Source organism: Carica papaya, chromosome 6 (assembly GCF_054855325.1).
Source record: "Carica papaya isolate Zhongbai chromosome 6, ASM5485532v1, whole genome shotgun sequence".
Taxonomy (NCBI): domain Eukaryota; kingdom Viridiplantae; phylum Streptophyta; class Magnoliopsida; order Brassicales; family Caricaceae; genus Carica; species Carica papaya.
The window spans coordinates 2,595,868-2,620,783 of NC_142314.1; the positions used below are offsets into that span (position 1 = coordinate 2,595,868).

The 24,916-nt window shown below is 38.9% G+C and overlaps 3 protein-coding genes across 4 annotated transcripts; 2 read left to right on the forward strand and 1 right to left on the reverse strand.

The window, feature by feature from the left end:
* The first annotated feature begins 5,778 nt into the window (after positions 1 to 5,778).
* On the forward strand, positions 5,779 to 9,362 carry LOC110808178 (uncharacterized). Of its 2 annotated transcripts, none has more exons than XM_022033571.2 (3): positions 5,779 to 6,120; positions 7,155 to 7,683; positions 9,087 to 9,362. In XM_022033571.2, exons 2-3 carry the CDS (start codon positions 7,279 to 7,281, stop codon positions 9,255 to 9,257), a joined length of 576 nt encoding a protein of 191 aa, XP_021889263.1. In that variant the 5' UTR covers positions 5,779 to 6,120; positions 7,155 to 7,278; the 3' UTR covers positions 9,258 to 9,362. The 2 variants fall into 2 exon arrangements, with proteins under 2 accessions (XP_021889263.1, XP_021889262.1); XM_022033570.2 differs by having other exon boundaries at positions 7,165 to 7,683.
* Positions 9,363 to 10,356: 994 nt separating this feature from the next.
* On the forward strand, positions 10,357 to 13,156 carry LOC110808204 (Papain family cysteine protease). Its single transcript, XM_088206660.1, has 4 exons — positions 10,357 to 11,031; positions 11,248 to 11,367; positions 12,163 to 12,409; positions 12,686 to 13,156. The coding sequence occupies exons 1-4, from the start codon at positions 10,537 to 10,539 to the stop codon at positions 12,961 to 12,963; spliced, it is 1,140 nt and encodes a 379-aa protein (XP_088062786.1). The 5' UTR covers positions 10,357 to 10,536; the 3' UTR covers positions 12,964 to 13,156.
* Positions 13,157 to 14,151: 995 nt separating this feature from the next.
* Positions 14,152 to 24,808, reverse strand: VHA-A2 (vacuolar proton ATPase A2). Its single transcript, XM_088206656.1, has 18 exons — positions 24,395 to 24,808; positions 23,876 to 23,920; positions 23,394 to 23,516; positions 23,202 to 23,309; positions 22,781 to 22,888; positions 22,527 to 22,700; positions 21,903 to 22,040; positions 21,064 to 21,171; positions 20,805 to 20,912; positions 20,521 to 20,669; positions 17,722 to 17,875; positions 16,353 to 16,513; positions 16,066 to 16,272; positions 15,762 to 15,945; positions 15,589 to 15,672; positions 15,270 to 15,463; positions 14,787 to 14,846; positions 14,152 to 14,651 (listed from the first exon to the last, which is right to left on the reverse strand). Exons 1-18 carry the CDS (start codon positions 24,539 to 24,541, stop codon positions 14,447 to 14,449), a joined length of 2,457 nt encoding a protein of 818 aa, XP_088062782.1. The 5' UTR covers positions 24,542 to 24,808; the 3' UTR covers positions 14,152 to 14,446.
* Between the last annotated feature and the right edge of the window lie 108 nt (positions 24,809 to 24,916).

Below are 24,916 nucleotides of genomic sequence, written 5' to 3' on the forward strand. Positions count from 1 at the left end.
TCTACAGGGCATGTGCCATGGAGATAGCAGATAGAAAATTGAGGGTAGACCTGATAGGGTTAGACACAGGGGATTTTGATGTAATCCTAGGAATGGATTGGCTGGCGGCGTATCACGCCACCATAGACTGCTTTAATAAAAAGATTGTATTTAATCCTCCCAACGAGGAGCCATTTACAAGTTAATAAAATTATTCGGTACTGATTCTCCCTAATGACAAATTCTTTTCTTCTTAATTCCCAGTGCGTTGATATTGTATTTTCCCTAACTAGGTAAACCCAAGAAGGAAGTTTATATCCAAGAAATTCCAGTAGTCCGAGACTTTCCAGACGTATTTCTGGATGAACTGCCCGGTCTACCAGGGGACAGAGAGGTCGAGTTCACCATAGACTTACAGCCAGGAACCCAACCCATCTCGGTAGCTCCTTACCGAATGAGCCGCATCGAAATGGAAGAGCTAAGGAAACAAATCACTGAGCTACAAAACAGTGGCTTCATTAGACACAGCATTTCCTCATGGGATGCCGGGGTTACTTTTGCAAGAATAGGAGATGGAACGTTGAGGCTGTGTATTGATTATAGAAGGATAAACAAGGTAACAATTAAAAACAAGTACCCTCTCCCCCGGATTGATGACCTTTTCGATCAGTTGCAGGGTGCACAGGTCTTTTCTAAAATAGATCTACGATCAGGTAAAAGTGAGAGCAGAAGACATCCCCAAAACGGCATTCCGAACCAGGTACGGACACTATGAGTTCCTGGTTATGCCGTTTGGGCTAACCAACGCCCCGGCCATCTTTATGGATCTAATGAACAGAATCTTCAGAGAGTTCTTGGATAAATTTGTCATCGTGTTCATCGATGATATCTTAGTCTACTCAAAAAGTAGAGAAGAACATGCTCATCATCTTGCCCAAGTCCTCCAGGTACTCAGGGAAAAGAAGTTGTATGCAAAGTTGAGCAAGTGTGGATTTTGGCTCGAGCAAACCGCCTTCCTAGGACATGTTATATCGAAGGAAGGGGTGTCGGTGAACCCCGAAAAGGTTGAAGCGGTACTTGGTTGGAAAAGGCTGACAACAGTTAAGGAAATTCGCAGTTTCCTAGGGATGGCGGGTTATTACCGCCGGTTTGTCGAAGAGTTCTCCAGTCTAGCGGCCCCTCTAACCCGACTCACAAAGAAGAATGCAAAGTTTGATTGGAATGAGAACTGCGAAAGGAGTTTTTCGGAATTGAAGAAGCGACTGACTACTGCACCCGTGCTGGCTCTACCGAGCGGATCAGGAGGGTATACAGTTTATAGTGATGCCTCCTATCTGGGCCTGGGTTGTGTCCTGATGCAGCATGGAAAGGTTATAGCATATGGGTCTAGACAGCTAAAGAATCATGAGAAGAACTATCCTACCCATGACTTGGAGCTTGCCGCAATCATACACGCCTTGAAAATCTGGCGCCATTATTTGTATGGAGAGACCTTTCAGATCTACACCGATCATAAGAGTTTGAAGCACATCTTCACTCAGAAGGATCTCAACATGCGTCAGAGAAGGTGGATGGAACTCCTCAAGGACTATGATTGTGACATCCTATACCATCCAGGTAAGGGCAACGTAGTAGCCGATGCCCTCAGCAGGAAGAGTGCAGGCACCCTAGCCCATCTGATGGTTTCGGAATGCAGGTCCATTGGGGCTACGCAGCAGGTTCGACTGCAAGATCTGAAAAGGGCCACATGTTTGAGCCACCTAGCAGTCCAACCCGAGTTAATCCAAAGAATAAAGGAAGCCCAGTCAATCGACCCCGCCCTAGTAAACCGCAAGAAGGATGCAGAACAGGGAGTGAACTCAGAATTTCAGATCTCTGCCGACGGATTGATTCGTTTCAAGGACAGAATGTGTGTCCCAGACGACAATGAATTAAAAAGAGACATCATGACAGAGTCCCATAGTTCAAGGTTCGCCATGCATCCAGGAAGTACAAAAATGTACCAAACTATGCGACCCCGATTCTGGTGGAATGGGATGAAGAGAGATATAGCCGACTTTGTATCTAAGTGCTTGGTATGTCAGCAGGTCAAAGCAGAACATCAACGCCCAGGGGGGTTGCTTCAGCCTTTACCGATTCCAGAATAGAAGTGGGAACACATCACCATGGACTTCGTATCGGGACTACCCAAGGCACGATCGGGACACGATGCCATATGGGTAATTGTTGATCGACTCACTAAGTCTTCCCACTTCCTGGCCATCAGAATGACTGATTCGTTGGACAAGTTGGCAAGAATGTATGTCCGGGAAATAGTCAGACTGCATGGGGTCCCAGTAACAGTGGTATCCGACAGGGATCCCAGATTCACTTCTCGGTTTTGGAATAGTTTCCAGCAAGCTATGGGAACAAAGCTGTCCCTTAGTACTGCCTTCCACCCCCAAACCGATGGACAATCAGAGAGGACAATCCGTACACTGGAGGATATGCTCCGAGCTTGTGTCCTTGACTCCGGAGGCCATTGGGACGACCATCTACCCCTGATAGAGTTTGCCTACAACAACAGTTACCAAGCAAGCATCGGCATGGCCCCATACGAGGCGCTATACGGGCGTCCGTGCAGGTCACCGATTTGTTGGGAGGAAGTGGGCGATAGAAGATTGTTTGGCCCGGATTTGGTGGAAGAAACCACGTCCAAGATAGTTAAGATCAAGAAGAACATCCAGACAGCTCAGAGTAGGCAAAAGAGCTATGCTGATACCCGGAGGAGAGACCTGGCCTTTGAGAAAGGTGACCGTGTGTTTCTTAAAGTCACCCCCTTCAAGGGAATTAGTAGGTTCGGCAGAAGGGGAAAATTAAACCCCAGATACATTGGACCCTTTGAAATCTTAGACAAGATTGGTACCACTGCCTACAGACTTGCACTGCCCCCTGAGCTCTCCCGGGTTCACAATGTGTTTCATGTATCTATGCTGCGCAAGTACAATCCGGACCCTTCTCATGTCGTGGCTCATGAACCGCTTTCACTCCGAGAGGACTTGTCTTATGAAGAAGTACCGGTCAGTATCACAGACCGAGAAAGCAGAATACTCCGTAACCGGGAAATATCATTTGTAAAAGTCTTGTGGCAGAACCACACACCTAGGGAGGCGACTTGGGAGCTGGAATCAGAATTTAGGGCCCAATATCCTCATCTGTTTGATCAAGAGTAATGAGGCAAATTTGGGGACCAAATTTCTTTATGGGGGGGAGAGTTGTAGCACCCGGAAAGGAGGAGGAAAAAAAAAAAAAAAAAAAAAAAAAAAAAAAAAAAAAAAAAAAAAAAAAAAAAAAAAAAAAAAAGGGGGGGCCACGTCAGCAGCCGCGTCAGCAGCCACGTCAGCAGTCCCGGCCAACCAGGGCCTGACACGTGGCAAGATCGCGTCACTCCGAAAGGAGCCACGTTGGCGATCCGCGTGGGTGCGATCCGACGGCCCAGATCAATCACGCGATCGGACGGCCCAGATTCAATCGCACGGACGGCCCAGATTCAATCAAAAACGAACGGCCCAGATTAAAACAAAATGAACGGCTGTGATCAAAAGGCAAGGGGTTATAAATAGAACCCCCACACCAGACCACAAACCCTAGCCGCCAGCCGCTCGCCGGAGAAGACGAACCAGAGGCCGACCGCCGCCACCCGCCACCGCTCGCCGCCGCACCGGGGAAATTTCCGACCGCCGATCGAGGTAAATTTCATACCCCCGACTCGTTTTTCCCCACTGATTCCTCCTATGGCCAAATCGAAGCCGAAATCCCGGCCAAACGGCCGGAATACGCGGCCGAAGCCCAGCGGCGCCGCCGCGCCCCCTCTCGGTTTTTGCCTCCGACGAGGCCCTTCCCGGCCTCCGTTCGATGCAATTTTTATATCACCGTGATCACCATTCTTTTCTCTACAGGTTGACCGGAGCCGAATCACCAAAACACGAACCTCGCCGGAGAGCCGCTGCACCCGAGAGCGCCGCCGCCGGTAAGCTCCGTTTTTCCGTGATTTTTTTGGCCCCCCGAGGGCCCTAAGGTTCTTTTCTGACAAGGACCAATGCGAGTGTGGCCGAATTCGGCCGAAAACGGCCGAAAACAGCCAACCCGAGGCGACTCGCCGCCGCCAGCGGCGGCGCCGTCGCCGGAGCACGGCGGAGCCGCCGTGCCGGAGTTGCGATTTGGGCCGAAAGAGGCCCTGGGCCTAATTTGGAATTTTTTTGGAACACGTGCAGGTACTGTTAGTGTGTTTCAGTTCCCCGAGAAAAATTCAGGGAAAATTAGGGACAGCCTGCAGGCGCACTGTGAATCGTATTCGGATCTCGAAAACAAGTAAGGACCCCTCACCCTATTTCCTATCACGGTATTAAAGTTCAAAATGATAAAACGGTATTTCTTGAATTAACGAATGTGTGAAATTGCTTAAGGTAGCTAATGGAGCCCGAGTCTAGTGTGATTGGTGATTTACTGTTATTTGGCCTGTTTACAGTTTTAAATGCAAAATGAGGTTTGATTTGTTCATTTTACAGATTTGTGTGCATATACTACGTTTTTACTAATTATGGGTTGAATGACTGAAAAACTGATATTGTATGTTGTCTGTTGGTATGAATTACGATTTGCTTGTTTAAATGTGAATTGATGATGTTGATTGAGAAAAAGGAAAATGAAAGATTGTATAGGCTGATAATTGTATTATGGGGGTCAGCCTGACTAGATATCCTGGGAGATGGTGGACGGACCGGGTCCGTAGGGAACCCTACCGGGATTGTGGTCTCACATGCCGGACGGGGTATGGAGATCTTATGGTTTTGGCGCCCATACCGGACGGGGTATGGGGACGGCCCGTTTCACCCTCATACCGGACGGGGTATTGAGGTTTATGGTTTTGGCGCCCATACCGGACGGGGTATGGGGACGGCCCGTTTCACCCTCATACCGGACGGGGTATTGAGGTTCATGGTTTTGGCGCCCATACCGGACGGGGTATGGGGACGGCCCTGGAAACTGATTATGAATGTTAAAGGTTAACGGGTAGCGGAACCCCTATGGACCCCCACGGATACTAGTAGGCTGGTAAATGAGAAAAAGGGATATGTTGTACAATGATTGAATTACAAGAGGCGTGATAAGTGTTATGTTTTACAGCTTAGATTATTAAATGATTATGATGATGTTATTGTTTTTCTCATATTGTTTTCATAAATTCCACCAAGGTAAGTGGATGGTAAAGGTTTTCATGTTAATAAACGAGTTTATTGTAAATTGTGCTCCATTGGTCTTTTTGTGGTTTTCTACCCACCTTTATTTCCGTGACGGTGAGATATCGTGATGTTCTTACTGGGCTAGTGTAGCTCACTCCTTAATTAACCATTTCAGATCAGGAAGACATGGTTCCCGAGCCCGTTCCGCAGGAGGACGACGAAGGGGATGCCTAGAGACTCTGTAGACATACGCATAGTTTATCTTCGAGTTTTCTTTCTTAGTTAGTTTAACCTTTTATATTTTAAGTACGTTTGTTTGGTTTTTCGTGTAAGGGATGTTAATTGAAATTTTGATCTCGCTTCCGCATTTGATATATTTAAATACTCATTTCATTTTAATATTTTCCGGGGCCGTTACATATTATTTTTCAGAATTTTTAACTATATTTATTATCATTTAATTATATTTTTAATATTCTATTATTATTTTATAATATATTACTTAAATCCTTTCTCATTTCATATTGTAAGCCCATAATAAATTCCCACGTGCCCATTTAAACCCATTTCGAAGCCCATTAAACAAATTCTAACTTCCGACGAAACCCTCGTCTTCCCCGTTCGCGTCTGCCTCTGAATTGAATTTTCTCCAGACGCCTGCATATCCAGGCATTTTAGCCTATTACCGACTCGTCTCTGTTAGCCGGTTCTCTGACTAAAACACTAGTTTCTTAGCTTCCTATGACAGCCGTTCCCTCTCTACTGTCTTTATCACTGCACCAGTCTGGCTCTGTTTTGTTCAATCAAAGTCGCGTTCTACTGTGAGTACTCGGCGAGATTCATTTTCCGCCGGCTTGGATGATGTGTACGATTTCCCTGGTTTTTTCTATTGGTAGCTTATTCGGCGAGTCTTCAGCAGGTAAGCTCTCTGCTCTTTTTCTTCTGGCGAATTGCAGTTGCTTGACCGAACTTGAAATAGAAATTGCGTGGTTTCAGTGATTTTTTATCCTTAGTTCAGTAAGATGAGGAAGACTGACGTAGATGCCTCTGTTTCATCTTTGTTCTTCAGTTTGTTTACATATTTTATTTTGCTTATTTTTATTACTTAATTGGAATTGAGGATTTGATGATACTTGTCTCAACATGTCATTTCCGTTTCAATGTTTTCTTGGCATGCGATCCGTGGCCGGTTGGTTTAGGCTTATTAGATATTTGCCTTCAGAACTTATGATAATTACAAACTTATGAACTTGAGAGCTAGATTTTAGAATTACTACTGCTGGTTTGTGTGCTGCTCATTAACAAATTCAAAACCCAGAAATTGGTAATAACAAAAAAAGGACAATGGAAAATTTTAGAGTTTTGAGAGAATAGGATCATATGATTGATTAATGTGAAAGAAATTTGATTAGATATGAACTTTTTTTTTACCATGATACTAATATGAAGTAATATATTTTTGAAAATGTAAAACGTGGTTGTTTCAATTAAAGTAAAAATGGAGGAAATTATAATTTTACACTGTATTATAGTGTTATTTTAATTCAAATCTTGTGATTTTTTTTTAAACAATTGAGTATATGTTGTACCATACACAATAAAAAGTTAGTAAACTAATGGTTTTGTATAAAATAGCAAAAATCAAATTTAGGTACAAATTCGTCAAAAGAAAAATATTGTATGAATATGAATGAGGTCAAACTGTATATCCACATAGTGTAAGGAGGATTCATTTATAAACACAAATTAGTTTTATCATTTCCATTTCCACATTAGAAAAGGCACCAAAAGAGTGGAATTTCAACCAACAGTTCAAACATTGTTGCCTTAATAATATGTTTTACTCTAATACTATTTCATAGTATAAAGCTATTCATTTTACTGAACAAGTTATCATATTTATTAATACGAATAATTTCAAATTTGTTTCTGAAATTTCCTAAATGATTTTAGCATTTTACAGACCAGGCAATTTTGATAATTTAAAGCCACTAGAAACCTGCAAGGCTGAAACCATAAAACTGCAAGCCCAAAGTTGCACCATGTCCTCGCCTTTCTCTCTGTGATTGTAAAAACCATGGCCACCAGCATGGGCAGAGTTGGCTCTTCTTTGCATGGGCTGGCAAAAAACCCACGTTTGTTTTCCACCAAAGCAACCAGCCACCACAACCACCACCAACAGAACCATAAGTTCTTGGAGGCCAATTCCTTCTTAGGCACTTGGGAAGCACCAAAGGACCCAAAAGAGGCAGAGAGGAAGTTGGCCCAGTTGAGGAGAGACTATGCTAAGCAAGTGGCAGAGCTGCGCAAGGAGTACGTACACGAGATGGAGCTGCTCCGCCTTGAGAAGCAGCGGAAGGATGAGGCCAGGATGCAGGCCATAAGGGCTGCCAACGAGGAGCGCAAGCGCTTGAAGGCTGAGATCGCCAAGGTCAGAGCCCAGGAGCGGATGGTTGCTGAAGAGGAATTCAGGAAAATACTTGTATGTATTCATTGTTCTCTTTTTCTGTTTTTGACTCGCTCTTTTGATTCCTTTTCTTGAATGCCAATTGTTTCTCTAGATGTTTTCTTTTCCTCATTCATTGACAATCAAGTCTATCAATGTGACGTTAGTTATGGCATGGTTGATAATATGGTAATCTTCTTATGCTTCGGCACTCTCAATAACAGACACAACATAGATAAAACCCTTACCATTTTTTGAAGTTTTCAAGATATCCTCAAGTCTCTTTCTTATATGCTTTTTAGTCTCCATTGAAAGCTTTTTTGAGTGATTAAGCTCTCCAGAATATTCACTTGTTTAGCTGGAAAATTTCAGTAGAGGGAAAGAAAAGAAAATGATGGTATGGTCACCCTCTTTTTCTTTTCTTTTTCTTTTAAAAAAAAGGAGGATGATCACCCTCCTTTTATCTTGGTTGAATAAAAAAATAATGATTAGTAAAGGAAAGCGATGGATGGATGAGCATCCCTCCCTTTCCCTTAAAACTCTAAATTTTTCTTCATCTAAATTCGGGGAAGAAGAGGAAAAATAAATTTCCTAATAAAGGATAATATTGATTATTTCCTCATAAGAAATCATTTTTCTTCCTTTATAAAGCTAAAACCAAACAAAATACTACAGAACCGTGTCTTTTCCTTTATTGTTTTCAATTTTTAGTTATCTACACAAGGGGAATTTCCACTTTTCCTTTCTTATTCCTTTTAAGTTACTCATAACAAAGTTGACAATTCGTTTTTGTGAGTTGTTGATGTTAACTGTATGCAATAAATTGACTCATCCTTAGTTGAAGCTGAAAATTTTGTGCCTTTATTCTGAAAGTTGAACAAAAATCTTGACCATATTCATGCATATTTGTGAGATCACATATTTGCCTGTATGTCATGTTATTTAAGGTTTAGTGACATCTGAATGTATTTTACTAATTGGTATTGGATTTCCCAACCAGACCTGTAGATTTTCTTGAGTTCCTCCTTATGGGATTACGCCACTGGTATTTCAACTGGTTCAAAAGTAGAAATGTGAATGTGCCAAATAAGTTTAGAGGAACAGTAATATTCTTTTTCAAGTTCTCAAATGTTCAATATACTTGAGCAAATCCTTAATGAAATTCGTAAAGTTTTCTTCTCTAGTCAATGTTTATAAGCTTTCGTTCATTGGCATGTTTGTCGAAAGTGGTTTCACTGTATGGTTGTCGGCATGATACACAGTATAATTACATGCTTCACATAGTGATAATGCCAGGAGTGAGCCTCTGTTTACAGATATAAAGACTGATGTGTAAAGTTCATCAATATAGGATTTGAATCTGTTGGCAGTTGACCTTCTTTATTGAGTCTATACTTTTGTATTCCCACCACATTCACCCGTGTTTGTATGAAATACAGTTGAAAGAGAGAAGAGAAAAGCTGGAAAATTGGAGGATGAAAGAAAAAATGAAGGAAGAGAAGAAAACAGAAAAGAATGAGGTCCTACGCAGACAAAGTTCCACGTGGATTGATGAGTCTGAGTTAGAGAAGAGGATCCTGGAAGTTGTAGTTTACCCCACTCCTCTCTGAGTAATTCCTGTCAAAAACTTGTTATTTGCTTTGATGCCCTCTTGATATTGTGGAACTTTTGATATATATATATATATTTATGCATCATCTCTCATTTTGATATTATATATATGCATGGGTTATATATAATATCATCATCTATTAAATAGCAATGGTTTATTTTCTAGCTTCATCATCTCTCATTTCGATATTATTCATATGCATGGGTTATGTATAACATCATCATCATCCATTAAATACAATGGTTTATCTTCTAGCTTCATCTTCTCTCATTTTGATATATATATATATATATATATATATATGCATGTGCTATAAAATATTACACATATTTTTATACGTCAAATTGAAGTCCCTCTCACACGATAGTAACATTTTTTTGGTTGGTTAGGTCATGCTGTAAGCTAATTTCTTCAATGACAACGTTTTTCTTCTTCTGGAATTCCAAAAAACTTATAGTATTAATTTAATTTGAAGAACTCTGTCATCATTTTTTAATTTCTATGAACGTTATTAATATTTTGATAATAACAAATTATAAAAATACTAAAATCAATTATCTGAACATACAAAAATTGAGTCATGCTCATTAAATTTGATATTTTAAAAGTTGAATTTTATTTTGAAGAGTAGTTGATTTTTTTGCATTTAATTAGAATTATAATGACAGAATTTACTCTCAAAATAATAATTATTCATTTAAAAAATAAAATGGCAAAATGGGGGGTCAAACCCGCCAGTCCTTCTAATTCCCATCTCTAACCCAACTAACATTCAGTGGCTCAGGAGTAAAGTTTGTCCTTTTCATATTTCCTTGCTGTTATATTCCACTGCACGACAACCCTGTCATCCAATCAAATCCTCTTCAATCCTTATCTAATTTTATTTTTATTTTTAATTTAAAAAATTAAAAATAGAAACATGGCAAACCCATAAGCAACTGTCGTTTCACCTCACCACTCAAACCCGGCCATCTGTCGTCCCCTTATTGGCTACCATCCTTAACCTCCTCGCGAAGCAAACCTACATTCCGCCTAGAATTACCAAATTACCCTCATCAATTGTCTATTAGCTCCGTGTATATAATAATAAGCTCTCCTCTCCTCCTGAAACCTAACCCCCCCCCACATCATATCTTGCTTCAAACTTCCTTCTTTTATCCATGTCCTGAACAGATAGGATACACGTACAAGAATTAGAATATATATATATATATATAGGTGTATATTCAGAGTTGTGTATATAAACTATATATCCTTTTGGTTCCTTTGTTTATCGCATGGTAAAGATGGATCATCGTGTTGTATTGTCTGTCTTTCTTCTCTTTTCTCTCTTCACGGCCTCGGTTTCATCGTTGGCCGATGAGGGTTTCATTTCGGTCGAAGCTACGGAAGGTGGTGATCCGTTGATCAGGCAGGTGGTGGACCGCGATGATCAGAAGTCACTGAGCGCGGAGGACCATCACTTCTCGCTGTTCAAGAGGAAGTTTGGGAAGACATACGGGTCGACGGAGGAGCACGAGTACCGGTTCAAGGTGTTCAAGGCGAACCTGCGACGCGCGGCGCGTCATCAGAGGATGGACCCGAGCGCGAGTCACGGAGTTACTCAGTTCTCCGATCTGACTCCGGCCGAATTCAGGAGGACGTATTTGGGGCTAAGGAGCAAGCTGAGGCTTCCAAAGGACGCTAACCAGGCACCCATCTTGCCCACCGATAATTTGCCCCTTGATTTTGATTGGAGGGATCATGGGGCCGTTGGTCCTGTCAAAAATCAGGTTTTTTCTTTTACTTCTTTATTCCTACTCGTTAGATATTTGAGGCTCTTATCTTATTTAATTCACTTTTATAAAATGTAAGTATATGTGTGTGTGTGTGTGTTTGTATAGCATGAGTATTTTGTTTGCATTGAAAAGTGCAAATTGGACTTTAGTGCTTGATTATGCATCTTTCGTTTGTAAATTGTCATCACGGCGATTGTTTGGTGTGATCAGGGATCATGCGGATCTTGCTGGAGTTTCAGTACCACTGGAGCCTTGGAGGGTGCTCGCTTCCTTGCAACCGGGGAGCTTGTGAGCCTCAGTGAGCAACAGCTTGTGGATTGCGACCACGAGGTTATATTGTTTGCTTTCCTTTTTGGCTTTCAGGCTGCGCAGTTCTTTTTCTACTTGTTTCTCCTTTTCTATGGAGAAGTTCTTGTTACTGTTACACATGCGTTATATTTTGTCGTCGTTAATTGATTGATTGATTTTCTGCCTTATGCATGCTAATTTCTGTAGGTTCTATTGTCTTTGTATGCACAAATATGGTAATACTAGCTTGCAAAGATCAGATTTCTCTGACTAATATATAGAATGGTGGTTGCTCTTTTGCCCTTTATGGGATTTGGTACACAGCTTGTAGATTATTAAATTCAATCATGCTATATACAAACCTAAAGCATGCACTTAAACTATATAATCCATGCACAAGCCACTCTTTGAAGTATCTGGAGAATCCTTCTAATTTAGAAAACTATATTCCTCTGGCTCAAAGAAAAGACTACTCTGATTTATTGAATAGGGTGTACCCATTATTTTTTTGTCAATTTAGTTTCTGAGTCCATCATAGGCTAATGTTATCTAATGTCAAACTCGCAAGCTCTCTAACATCAGATCTGTCGTGATAAAATTTTTGTATGTCTTGGCCCTATGTTCAACATGTCATAGCTTTGATCCCTAATATTCATAGTCAGAGGTTTGATACCAAAATAGTGAAGGAATGGTTGAACTAGAATAATTTTGCAACTTTCTGGATATGTATGTGCTTGTTAGTAGTTGATCATGAGTTATGGCATGCATGGAGAAAAAAAAAAGGGGGGTTTTCCTCCTGCTTTCCCATTTCTCACAGACTTTGTGCTGCTTTTCCAGTGTGACCCAGAAGAACCTGATTCATGCGACTCTGGTTGCAATGGTGGGCTGATGAATAGCGCCTTTGAATACACCCTTAAAGCTGGTGGGCTGATGCGAGAGGATGATTATCCTTACACTGGTACCGATCGTGGAACATGCAAATTTGACAAATCAAAGATAGCTGCTACTGTTGCCAACTTTAGCGTTGTCTCTCTTGATGAGGATCAAATTGCCGCAAATGTGGTGAAGAATGGTCCCCTGGCGGGTAAATGGCTCTTAACTGTTAAAATTTTTCTCTTTTTACTGCTTCTATTGCAGCATCAAGTTTGGCATGTTGAAATTTCAAGATCTACCACTTCCTCTAAATAGAGGCAGAAATCTAATTCACTTAGAATTCCACCATTAGAATAGCATCCAAATCTCTGAGTGTTCTCATAATATTTAAAGTGCCGCAATGCATTAAATTTCAGCATCTAGTTTGGCATGTTGAGTTTCAACATATGCAAAAATGTTAAGCTTTTCTCTGCTTTGTTCAATACAGTGGCCATCAATGCAGCATACATGCAGACATATATTGGAGGAGTGTCATGCCCGTATATATGCTCAAGGCGCCTCAACCATGGTGTGTTGTTGGTGGGATATGGTTCAGCTGGCTACGCGCCCATCCGACTGAAGGAGAAGCCATACTGGGTCATAAAGAATTCATGGGGAGAAAACTGGGGAGAGAACGGATATTACAAGATCTGCAGGGGTCGCAATATTTGTGGAGTTGACTCCATGGTCTCAACCGTAGCTGCTGTTCATACAACCTCACAGTAGTTGTGGGAAGTTAAAGTAGTGTCATTGCCATCCGGAAAGGATGTGTATATAATGCATGTGACAGTTTATATATTATTTCTGTCAGATTGTCCAAAAGACGTGCTTTTGGATTCCATAAGGACTAGAATGTGTCTTTCTCGCTCTGTTTAAGAACCTTCAAATTTCAATGCATGTTATTATTTGCAAGTTTCAATCACCCGCATCGAATGCTATTTTGGGATATAGATCTACACTTGGATGTTATCAAATGCATGGTATATATTATTTATCCTAAAGTCATTTTTTTTTTTTCTAGATAGAACGACTTGAATATGTAGTTGTAAACCGAAGTACCTTCTTCTGCACGAAGGTGGATGTCAGTCTTGTATTTGCAGTTATCGAGTTAGGTACAAATTTTGATTGAAATTGCTCTTCCCTCCTTGGTGAGAGTTTTTTGTTATCTTTTTATTTTCTGATGGTGCTTCAAAGCGATGTTTTATAGAATACGTAAGTGAAAGATTTAATATTTTTTCATTTTTTTCTAAGTACATATTAATGTTTCAAGTGCGTAAAGCTTTAAATGCGTTTCTATCAACAACCCCCCAAACATCCTCTAAATTTGAAAATACTAAAAGAAGCAAATTAGATGATTTAGCGCACAGAACTTGTCGAGGAAATGGGGAGGGACAAAATGTTATTGATTGTTCCCAGGCTTCTATTCATTACAAACACCATGACCCTTTTTCCAGGAAGTTTCGTCCTAATGAAGAAAATCACATTTTGTCACTTCCAGACCTCCTCCCTTCAAACTCGCTTAGCACGCGAAGAAAAGGAAAAAAAACTGAAAGTTTAGTTTCGTAATTTCATATTTCTTTTCTAATAATTCAACACTTCAGATTTCATCTCTTATTATTTTATTTTTATGGCTAATTTTTTCAAAAACATCTGCAAATATATAGATTTGAATATTTAGAAATCAAGACTAAATAGATTAAAACTGAAACCTAGAGAGAAGCCAAAACATAAACGGACGAGTTCAAACAGCAAAACACTAAATTACCACAAACAGATTAGGGTGATTAAATTGCAATAAGACTCAATCACACAATACGTCAAAGTGAAATTTCCTAAAGAAATAAGAATCCAAAAGGACGAGTGACAGTTCATAAACTTTGGTGTTGCTTATTAAACATAAATTGGAAGTTTGAATAAATTAAATGTTTCTTATTACACCTGGACATAAACAGCCAACCACATACAAAGCCAGTAAGCCACCAGCCAAATTTTTGAAAACCTGCTTATTCCTTCCGAAAAACAAACAATAATTGGAAGGGAATGGCGCAGCATGAAGCTTCCTCAAATCTCCATATAACGGTACATACATACATACATCCCAATTCTATCCGAATCATGTTCAAATGAAAAAATCAACATGCTTCCGCAACTAAACAGTCACTCTACTCCGTCTTCTCGACTATGAACAGCTATAATTCAATCTGCTGTGTCAATCCTCTTCACCATTAAGCAGCTCGAACGAGAACGGGTAGAACTTGTAGCCATCTCCCTCATAGAACTTGTTTTGGAATTCGACCCAGTGAAGACGCAGAGCATGTAGGAATGCACTGAGAGTTTCCATCACTAGCAACACACCAACAGTTGCAAAAATAAAGACAATGATGCCGACAATTAGGATAATTACATTGTTGAACCTGTTAAATACAGAAACAGTGTTAGGATAGCGAGGGAATTATGCTGCTATTTATGCTGTTTGCTGCTTTTTCCAGGACTACAAAGAAAATATTTCAGACTTGAACTGATAATGGGATAAAGAACGTAAAACATACCCCCAGGCAAGCATGAGGACCTTCTCATAGAAGACACTCGATAACTCTGAGTGGGCAAGACTGCACAAAATAAAAGCAAAGGACAAATATAGATAGCCAAAACTCAGGAAATGAGATAACCTGAACAAAAACAATAAAATCCAGGAAAATTTGATTGCAGATATCATGAAGAATATACGCAGCTGCAGATATGATGTGCACAAATATCAAACAAATAGCAATAGCATGGAAAAGTGGCCTCTAGTTGGTGCTCAGCAAACAGGCAGGGACACAATTTTCCAATTTTCATCTTCCAAACTGTCTCCAGAAGTTGATTGGCATTGTATGTAAGCGATATTTGGTAAAATGGCACGTAAGCTCACATACATAAAAACATGCAGCATTCAGATTATCCTAACATCCTCATATTTTTATATATTTTCCTTGCATCAGGAGAGACAACTTTAGTGTAAAGTGATTACATGCACCATTTTGATCATGTACCTAAGAGCCCATAAACGTAGGTATGAAGCCGTGTTTGAAACTGCCCCAAGCACAAACTCTATGGTGTGTATGAGCTGATGTACAAAAATTTCACTGAACTCGAACTCTTCATGATCATGGGAATCATGGTTTCCCTCTGCTTGAAGACTATCCTCTGTGCCTTCAATTGGCATGTAAGATTGTCCTTGGTGCCTCTGAAGAAACATTATCAGAAGTTAACAGGCACAAAATAATAATTTGTGAAATATATTAACCCAGATTTTTTTTTAATGGAAACATGCTAACCAAAATATTTTAGCAAGGCAAAAGCATAGCTTACCTCTTGGTGTTGCTTCTTCAAAAGTAAAGGCTTTGGAAGAAGCATCCACGGTACAGAAACAAGGGCCAGCAGCAATAGAACAAGCTGGATTTCAAGAAATGAGTAGAAAGGATGTAAAAATATCCCAGATGGATGGCAAGAAATGTAAATGCTATTGGAAAGAAAACGCCTACCTGAACTGTTTTTTGGCCAGGAAAAAGCTGATTTTCTCCTAAATCATCAGTTGGACTTAGGAACATGTATATCATTATGTGATACAAATCAGCTTGTGAACCAGTCCACCATTTTATGATGATAAGGACTGATAAGTAGCCAAACAGCCCATTTAAAAATATCATTTGAGGAATGAACTGAAACCTGGAAAAATGCAAGACCAGAGACTGCCTTTTATTAGTAGCAGTTTGACTGCACTAGGTCAGGAAAGGCTTGAAAAGATGGGGAAGCAAACTAAAACTAAAATTGTCACATGATACATACCAGACATTCAAGCTACTTCTAAAGAATCTTGCATTGAAATAACTTAGTATGATCCCAAGGTTCATTTGGGCCACCCCTAGCAGGATCGACATTTTCATCTTCAAGGAGTTGAGGAATGGTAACTCACTGCGGGTGCCATGCCATGCAGGATCCACTCCAAATGGATAAGTGTCCCGAGTCTTAATCAGACCAACTGTAGTAGCATCCCTGCAAGAAGATGCTAAAAATAGTCAAAAGGGCTACATTGTGAATATCAATAACATCCATCAAACATCTAGTTAAATTACCTGCAAGAAAGATCTCGGCATGTATATGCTGACTTTGCAAATAATTCAAATGGCACAGAGAAGAACTCATTATAGATCAAACCAGTATAAATTGAGAACAGTGCCATCATCATTATAACATATCGACCACCAAAGGTCATCTCTGTGATGTCTCCAAGTTTCTGTAGCTCATAAGAATTGTCACTCAATTAGCTTCTAACTATAAACAATCATTAAATAAAATGCAAACCAGGATAACTGAATAAATCAAACAATGGAAGGAATTGATTCATAGCCCTAGACAGCAAAGAATACTACTTTTTGGCTCTTTTGAGATTCTGATGGCCACTAAGAGGAAATTTATTCTATAGATTAGCAATTCATTAAAAATCCAAAGCTCAAATATGGCAGAAAGGAATATTTTGCACAGGTCACTGTTGGCTGATGTATAAAGTACTATAAAAACCCTTGCTCACCATTTTTTGTTAGCTATTTCAAATATTCTGAGTAATTGGCTAATTATGTTGTTATAGAACAAACCCAAAAAAGAAATGTAAATAAAAAGGAATAAAGAAGGAGAGGGAGACAGGAATTGATGATAACCTTAATCAGCTGGTTTAATAAGTTACTACATTCACTCAAAATCCCTCCCATTTACTTGTTGAGAAATTCTTCTACTGGATGGCAAGTGAAAGCTAATTTAAAAGATCATCAACAAACAGAACCAGCATGTAGGGAACAACTCCAACTCTAGAACCTAGGAATTCCTATGTCAAAGGGCCAATTTCAAAATCAACAGAGTAAATATTGCCCAGCTTCTACCTCCAATATATAATTGAGGCAAAATAACATGCTAACAAGAAGAAAATCAGCATATATATATATTGAAATAAAAAGTGTATGTATATTAATATTGGCACCAAGGGGGTTACCTACCCATTTGCAAAAGATTTACAAAACAATCAGAGTATCAAGAAGGTTCCCTAACTCTTCTAAAGAATGAAAATCCGCACATATTACTGCATCTGCATAAATATATTCTTCAAACATGTAATAACCTTAACCATATATGCAACAGAATCTAACAATACCAGTTTGTGCCAAGTGGAAACATGATAAATCAGGAAGAGAGACTTCAGGCAGACACAACCAAACATTATGATAAAAGTTCTTGGTAGTTCATTAAGTAAATGAGAAAAAACACAAATTGGTATTTTGTGTGCAATCACGCTCTTTTCAGAACAAAGCTGAAAGCCTGAAAGAAGAATCCATAGTTTCATACCATGAATAATACAGAATGGTGCAAGAATGAAGACAGAAATGAACTGCAAGAACAGAATCCAATTACCAAAAGCTACATTGTCAACTTGGGTCCCCAGAACAAGATTACCTGACTAGAAAGTTTCTTTTCCCTGGCTATAAAATACAATGTTCCAAGTAATAAGCATATTCCATGTCCCCAATCACCAAACATGACCGCAAAGAGAAATGGGAATGTGACAATAGTAAAAACACCAGGATTTGCTTCTTGATACTTGGCAATCCTGAAATTGTATGTAAACAACAGCATTACATTTTTCAGTTAGATTTTAAAATATATGCTTGTGCATGAGAGGACAATGAGATGATAGAATCATTGAACTACATAATTAAGTATCTTATCTTTGCAAATGATGATTGTCCAAAAGACAACATAAAAAATGCATGATCATTTTCCAATGGCATACAAATATCTTGCAAATATTATCTCTTTGGATTTCAAATATAAACTGGAAAGTGGAAACAGCTTTTTAGATTGCACAATGGCTATGCAGGAACTCATCACAACACTAAAATATGCATAAGCCATTCTTTAGCATTAGGTGAGGGTTTAGACCCTCGTTTCTCTAAAATTCTGGGCTCACTTAGTCTTTCATTATCAGACACACTGATAGTTTCATTAGATGATCATGAACTGATGATTTACTAATCCTGTCAGTAGATATAATTTAGCATCTTCTAGAATAAGTATCTGAAAGGGGGCAAAAAGTAAACTAAAGTACAAGACACTTTTTTTTCCGAATATTAATACATAGCATTTACTATATTTTTTGAAAGAGAGAAAAGATATTAGATTCTATCTAGGATTTCAAAGAAATAAAATTAAATGATATCTAGGACATAAAAATAGAAAAACTAAGTACTCATCCACACACAGCATATACCATTAATTTGCAGCAGGGTACATACCAAGGGGAATTTGTCAGGACATTAAGGGTAAAAAAAAAGACAAATAATAAAAAGAGTAAATTAGTCTTTTGCAAGTATCAATTAGGGTTAGGGATAGAGTTAATGTTTTTACTGCATTGATTCCGGCCATGATAATGGTTGCTTTAATTACTTATATTCTATAAAAAGTTCAATTTTTATGTTATAATCAATGAAGAATAAAAATAATTTCGCAAATTTCCCTCTCTATTTCTCTTCTTCTCTCTTCTCTCTTTCTTTCCTTCTCAAAATCAGACAGTCATGTCAAAGGCTTTTGACAAGGTGGTATTAGAGCTAAAAAAATTCCGAGACGATCACCGTGAAGGAGGTTGACATGAAACTCTCCACGTTCATGGACCAAACGCGTCTGCAATTCAGCTTGATCCTGGATATGCTTCGTGGCAAATCCGCCGACTGGACAGAAAAAAGCTTGGCACACCTAGAGGTCGAGATTCACAAAGGCAGATGCCTTCTGCCTCAACCAAAAGGCAGTTATAACCCAGAAGATACAAGACCGACGGCTCAAGGGGCCGCACCTGACAGCCAGCCGACCCCTCTTCCGCGTGATGAAGAAGAAGACAAAATTTAGGGTTCAAATGAAAAAATAAACCCTAAAACCGGCAAATGAACTGGCCCAAACAACACAGACCGAACCAGATTTTCTAACTTATCCGATTCGAGTCGGTCCGACCAACATTTTGAACCAAACCGGTTCTCCTGCTCCACTCTTCTTTCTGTCTTAAACAATAGCGACCAGGAATAAAAACCCGAGACATCTCTCCTTCATCCTCCTCGGTCAACCAGTCGGAAAGAGCTACCTCCTGGAAATGCTACTCAGGTTCCGCCTTAATCTCCACAAGGTCAAGATGGGAACCTGCAGGTCTCTCGTTCTCCAGATGAGTTCTAATCTGGAAAATGAGATGCAGAAGAAGGAGAAGCTGAAGAGGAGAACCGGAAGAAGAAGAGGTGGAAGAAGATGTTTCTGCAACAGCATGATTAGAACAGCTGGCAGTGGCTGCGTCGATGGTGTGGAGGGGCTAATTTGTGACAATTTGATTTCATGGCGTGGAAGCAGAAGAAAGCTGTTTTAAAATATATATATATATATATATATACACATCTATATATAATAATAATAAAAAAATTGATTTTCTAGGGTAGAAACAGTAGAAAACTGCTTCAGAAAAAAAAAAAAAAAAGATGTATACATATATAATAATTAACACATATATATATATAACTGCTTTAAAATACATATAAAAAAAGAAGAAAACCTGCTTTAAAAAAATATATATAATAATAATAATAAAATATGCTATATTTTAATTTTGGGGACAAGGTTGATGCTGAAAAAGAGGGTTAGTCAGGACATTAAGGGTATAAAAAAAAAGAGAAATAATAAAAGGGGTAAATTAGTCTGTGCATGTATCAATTAGGGTTAGAATTACAGTTAATGTTTCCGCTGCATTGATTCCGGCCACGATAGTGGCTGCTTCAATTGCTTATAGCTATAAAAGATTCAATCTTTATGTTATAATCAATAAAGAAAAAAATAAAAATAACTCTGCAAATTTCCCTCTCTATTTCTCTTCTATTTTTCTCTTCTTCTCTCTTTATTTTTTTTTTCAAGATCAGACAGTCATATCAAAGGCTTCTGATAGAATTATAGAAGGAAGACTTGAATGAGATAGTAGATAAACTACCAACATGATGGATGCATGTAGGCTATTACCAAATAAACTACATAGCTATCAAAATGCATGATAAATAACAACAGTTAGTTATCCTCTATTAGGACATTTAATTTTCTTCTCATGGTGCACTCACACATATGCATTTTACCTTCAATGAAATTCTTATACTTTTTGAAGAACAACGAAAATTTTCGTACTTATCAAGTGATACATGGAACTGAGCATATAATGATGGAGAGAAAACTCACCCATATGCATCAACAATTTCCTGAAAAGCAGAAGTAAATTTGTTTGTACGGAAATAGGTAGGTGGCAACTCTTTTGTTCTCAAAACCTGGAAAATGGATCCAACTTGTGAGTTGGAGTCAATTGCTGCTCGCTCCAAAGCCTCCTGAATCTGCATAGATCAACTCAAACTTACTTCGCAGCAACCTAACTAAGACTTAGTAGATTAAAGATGAACCAGTACTTCAGCTAAACCAAAATGATTTCCTCGGGAAATTTGAAGCGGAAAAGAGGAGAAAATAATTACCTGTTTTGATGCAAAAACCGGGCTCCACCCCTCAGCCACAAGACATTTTTTTGTCACATCAAAACTAAGCATGTTCAGAGTATGATAGACAGATATTTCCTTCCTCACCTTCAAGGATTCAAGTAAAGCATTATTTGATGAATACAGAATATGGAGATAAAAACACATCAATTTCTAAAAAGAAGGAGAAGAATAAGCTGTGTGCATCATCTGCAGAGAAACTAGAAATGAAACTACAAAAAAGTAACTTTTAACGGACCAGAAGACTCCACTGCTCATAATGATCTGCAATGTTCTTCAACAATTTGTTCCAGTGAAGCAGTCCAGCATCTATAGTCGTCTTAAGCTCTGTGAGTCTTCCAGACACCTAAAAATTTGAAAAGAAAAAAGATGTTATGCTAGATATAGTTTTCAATAAGCTGTCTCTGCTAACCACTATAAAATAAAAGACATTAAATGCATAACTGCAAACAAAGAAAGGGATACAGAAACAAGTTATAAAAGAAAGATGGTACAACTTTGGGAAAAATGGGGGCAACCACACTTGCTGTTGTTTCCACAGATTAAAAAGTTGGACTTCTTGACCAACTGTGATGTGAGACCAGCTCATCTCCATATTACGAGAATGTAAATGAAACTCCATTCCCCTCAATCCTCCTTGGTTTCACAGACTATCATCAATCTCTTCCTTAAACATTTTGCTCATTGCATCAGTTTTTTCTTTTCCTATTCAATCGCCACATCATCTATTTTTCCTCGAATGATCTTAAAGTAACTAAAAAGCATGATCATATCCATCACGGAAGTTATTGGTAATGGAGAAATAAATATTGAACTTACTTCTGGCCTTGAGGAAAATATGAAAATAAGTATTATATTAGTAATAGAAAATTAAGTCATCAATATTTTGAGTCCTTACACGGTAACTAAGTCAACCACCAATATGATTATGGTTGGAAGTCCTGAAATAATGCCTAGGCTTTACGAGTTTTAAGGAAAAACAATAATATGGCAGTCTAGTTAAGTCTCAACACTCAGCAGCAGTTGAATGGAAAGGAAGAACTCCATCCTTGTCGTTGAAGTTTTGGGAATGCATACCTCTGTGATCATTTGAGCTTGCCTGACAAAGTCCTCACTGAAAGGATATTTATTTGCACCAAAAGCTTCACATATTTTCAGGATTTTGTTCTTCGCTTTTTCTCCAGAGTAGAAAACCACAAACACATTTTTCTCAATCTGCAAATTGACATTTGAAACTCAGAAACTAATGGAGATAGTACATTACAGGTTAAGGGAGAGGTCACAGAACATGAAACAATAAATTACGTCATCTATCAAATTAATTCAGCTGCCGCAGAGATAGAGACATGTAAAAAAATGCACGCATGCACATGTTATACAAAAATCTCTCTTACATATATTTCACTGTACCATCACTGTTACACTATTTCGTAACCTAAGAATGAGATGACTGCAACCATTGGTGAATTCAATAATTTTTTTGAGAAGCAAAAGGTAAATAGTGTTACCAGAGGGTGCAAATCTATATACAAATTATTTACAAGTCTCTCAAAATATTAATAACTCCTATAAAGATGATGACCTTAATAAAAGGCCTACTGTCAGGAAACATAAATCTTTAGGTCTGGAACTCAGTAATAACAACTTCCACCCTGCCTTTTGAAACAATCCAAAACTAGAACAAAGGACTTTCTAGTTCACCTTTTCTCCAGAGAGGGGGTCGACGACAGGTTCATCAACAACGGCCTGCTTCAGATACACATTACCCCTAGTAGCACGAAATACAATCCTCTCAAATGCCATTGATTTCTCTCTAGGAACAAGGCCAGAGATGAATCCCAGCTTCACTTGTTTTGATGGATCGGCTGACTTATCCTATGAAATAATAAGATAACCATTATAAGTGCAGGAGAAAGATAAAATTATGGTACAATAAAAGCTGTTCAAAGTCGTACTTCCTGCAACAAAGGAGTTTCTATGGATGCTTCAACCCCGTGATTTTGTTCCATTTCTTTCTGCTGAGCCGTCGCACTCCTTTGGGCAGAAGCAAAAAATTCACCAGCCTGAAGAGAAGAATGTTTAGCCCCACTAGATTGATGATTTGATACAACATGTACAATATTTTCTTTTGAAATAAAAACATGTACAATATGTTTTTTTTATACAACATAATCAGGTTGTTTTCTTCCCTCTTTACCCTAACAATATGATGCAATGGGCATTATGATTAAAATTACATCAATATGTCATCTATCAATTATTAGCAGTTTAGACGTCAGAAAAACTCATTAACAACTATGTTCTACTTCTGTGACACATAAACATGTTAACACTTTGAAATTATTAAATTGAATTTATGGCACAAGAAACCAATACCTTCCGCAGAACAAGCATATATTCTACAAGCTCATTATGAGAACGTTGCAGCTTGTCATTATTTGCATTCATTTCAATCAGCTCTGCCTCCAGTTCTCCGAGTTTCACCTAGAAACCAAAATATAAAAGGGAGCTTAAGCATAAAAGAATGCTAAAAGCATTTTTATCCAAGCATATAGCATCTTTGTTTACCTCTAGTTCATCCACATCAATGTCAGGTTTAGTCACAAGCTTTGCTGGGGAGGATAAACCTGCCTTTGACATTTGGTCTTTGAAATATCGTAACTTCCGAGCCATCTCTCCGCATTTTTTTATCTTCATAAAAACATTTAAATCAAGATGGTATTTTCTCACAAAATGTACTAATTATGACAGCAAATGCTTCAGCATATCATATCAATTCCTTTGCCTAACTAAGATGCAAGATGCCTTTTCTTTTCCTTCTAGTGGATTGGATGCAAGATGCTTGAGCATGTCCTACAAACATTTCTTTTTTTTTTCCCCTTTATCAGGTACAAGGGTATGAAAACTAGCAAAAGAAAAAAAAAATTCCAAATGCTCCAATTATCACGTTTCCCCAATCCTCTTGATGGTTTATTATGACGTTACCATACTGTTTTTCCTCTCCGCTAAAAAACATCAGAATTTCGTAAAGAAGCAAACTGTAAATTCACCTGAGCAGCATAAGTCCGCTGGAACGGGCTTTTCTCCACATTCAGCTGAAACAAATAACAATCAGAAGTATCACTAACAACATTCCTCGGATGAACATAAAAGTTCGTCAGTCAATGAACAACCTAATCAACAATAACCAGAAACCAAATCCAAGATTCAATCCTTGCCGATTAAGAGCAAAACCTAGCGTTCAACTGTGCTTTGAGTATCCAAAGACGAAGAGGAATAAGTTTGAATTTGCTAGCCAAACAGTACATTAGCAACCACTCTATAATAGCCAGACATAAGAATTACCGGCTGTAGCGACCAACAGTACCATCTAGGGTTTACAATAAACTTCAACTATCACAAATCACGCCGATATACACAAAATGATAACGAAAATAAAACAGGAATCAGCTTCACGAACAAACAATTGAGAAACGAGGAGTGCTAAAATCAACATGCACATACAGATACACCTCCACACGCACACACAAACACAATAGATACACTACAAAGGCCAGTAATGTACACACGTCTTTGAATTGGAGGAGACCGACTTCACCAAGGTAGGAGACGGTGAGGTGAGCGGACTCGACGGGGATGATGAGTTGAACCAACTGCATAGGCTCTGACCTAAACAGATCCATCGGCGGGCAACATCCCCCTCCCCTATCTCCCATTTCGTCCTCAAAGTTGGGTTCGCTAACTCTCCGATTCCAATTTCTCTCTCTCTCTCTCTCTTCGTCAATTTCAATCTCTGCGCATACCGGGAGCCACCCGCGCAGAAATCGATCTCAGATTTTCAGTCTATCAATCTGATAAACTAATTTTAAAGAAAAGAAAGAAAAATAAAAAGAATCCAGAGACGGGAGGAAGCAGAAGGCGCAAGAGAGAGAGTCTGTCGTATGTCGTCTTGTCTCGTTAGCGCCACGAAAGTACACGTAGTGTTTGTTTAATATTTGGGCGATTTCACCAGATAAACCTGTTACAGCTGTTGTCGTTTTAAGTTCAATGGAGATACCGTTTTAACTCCGGTTCAGGATTTATTACCTTTG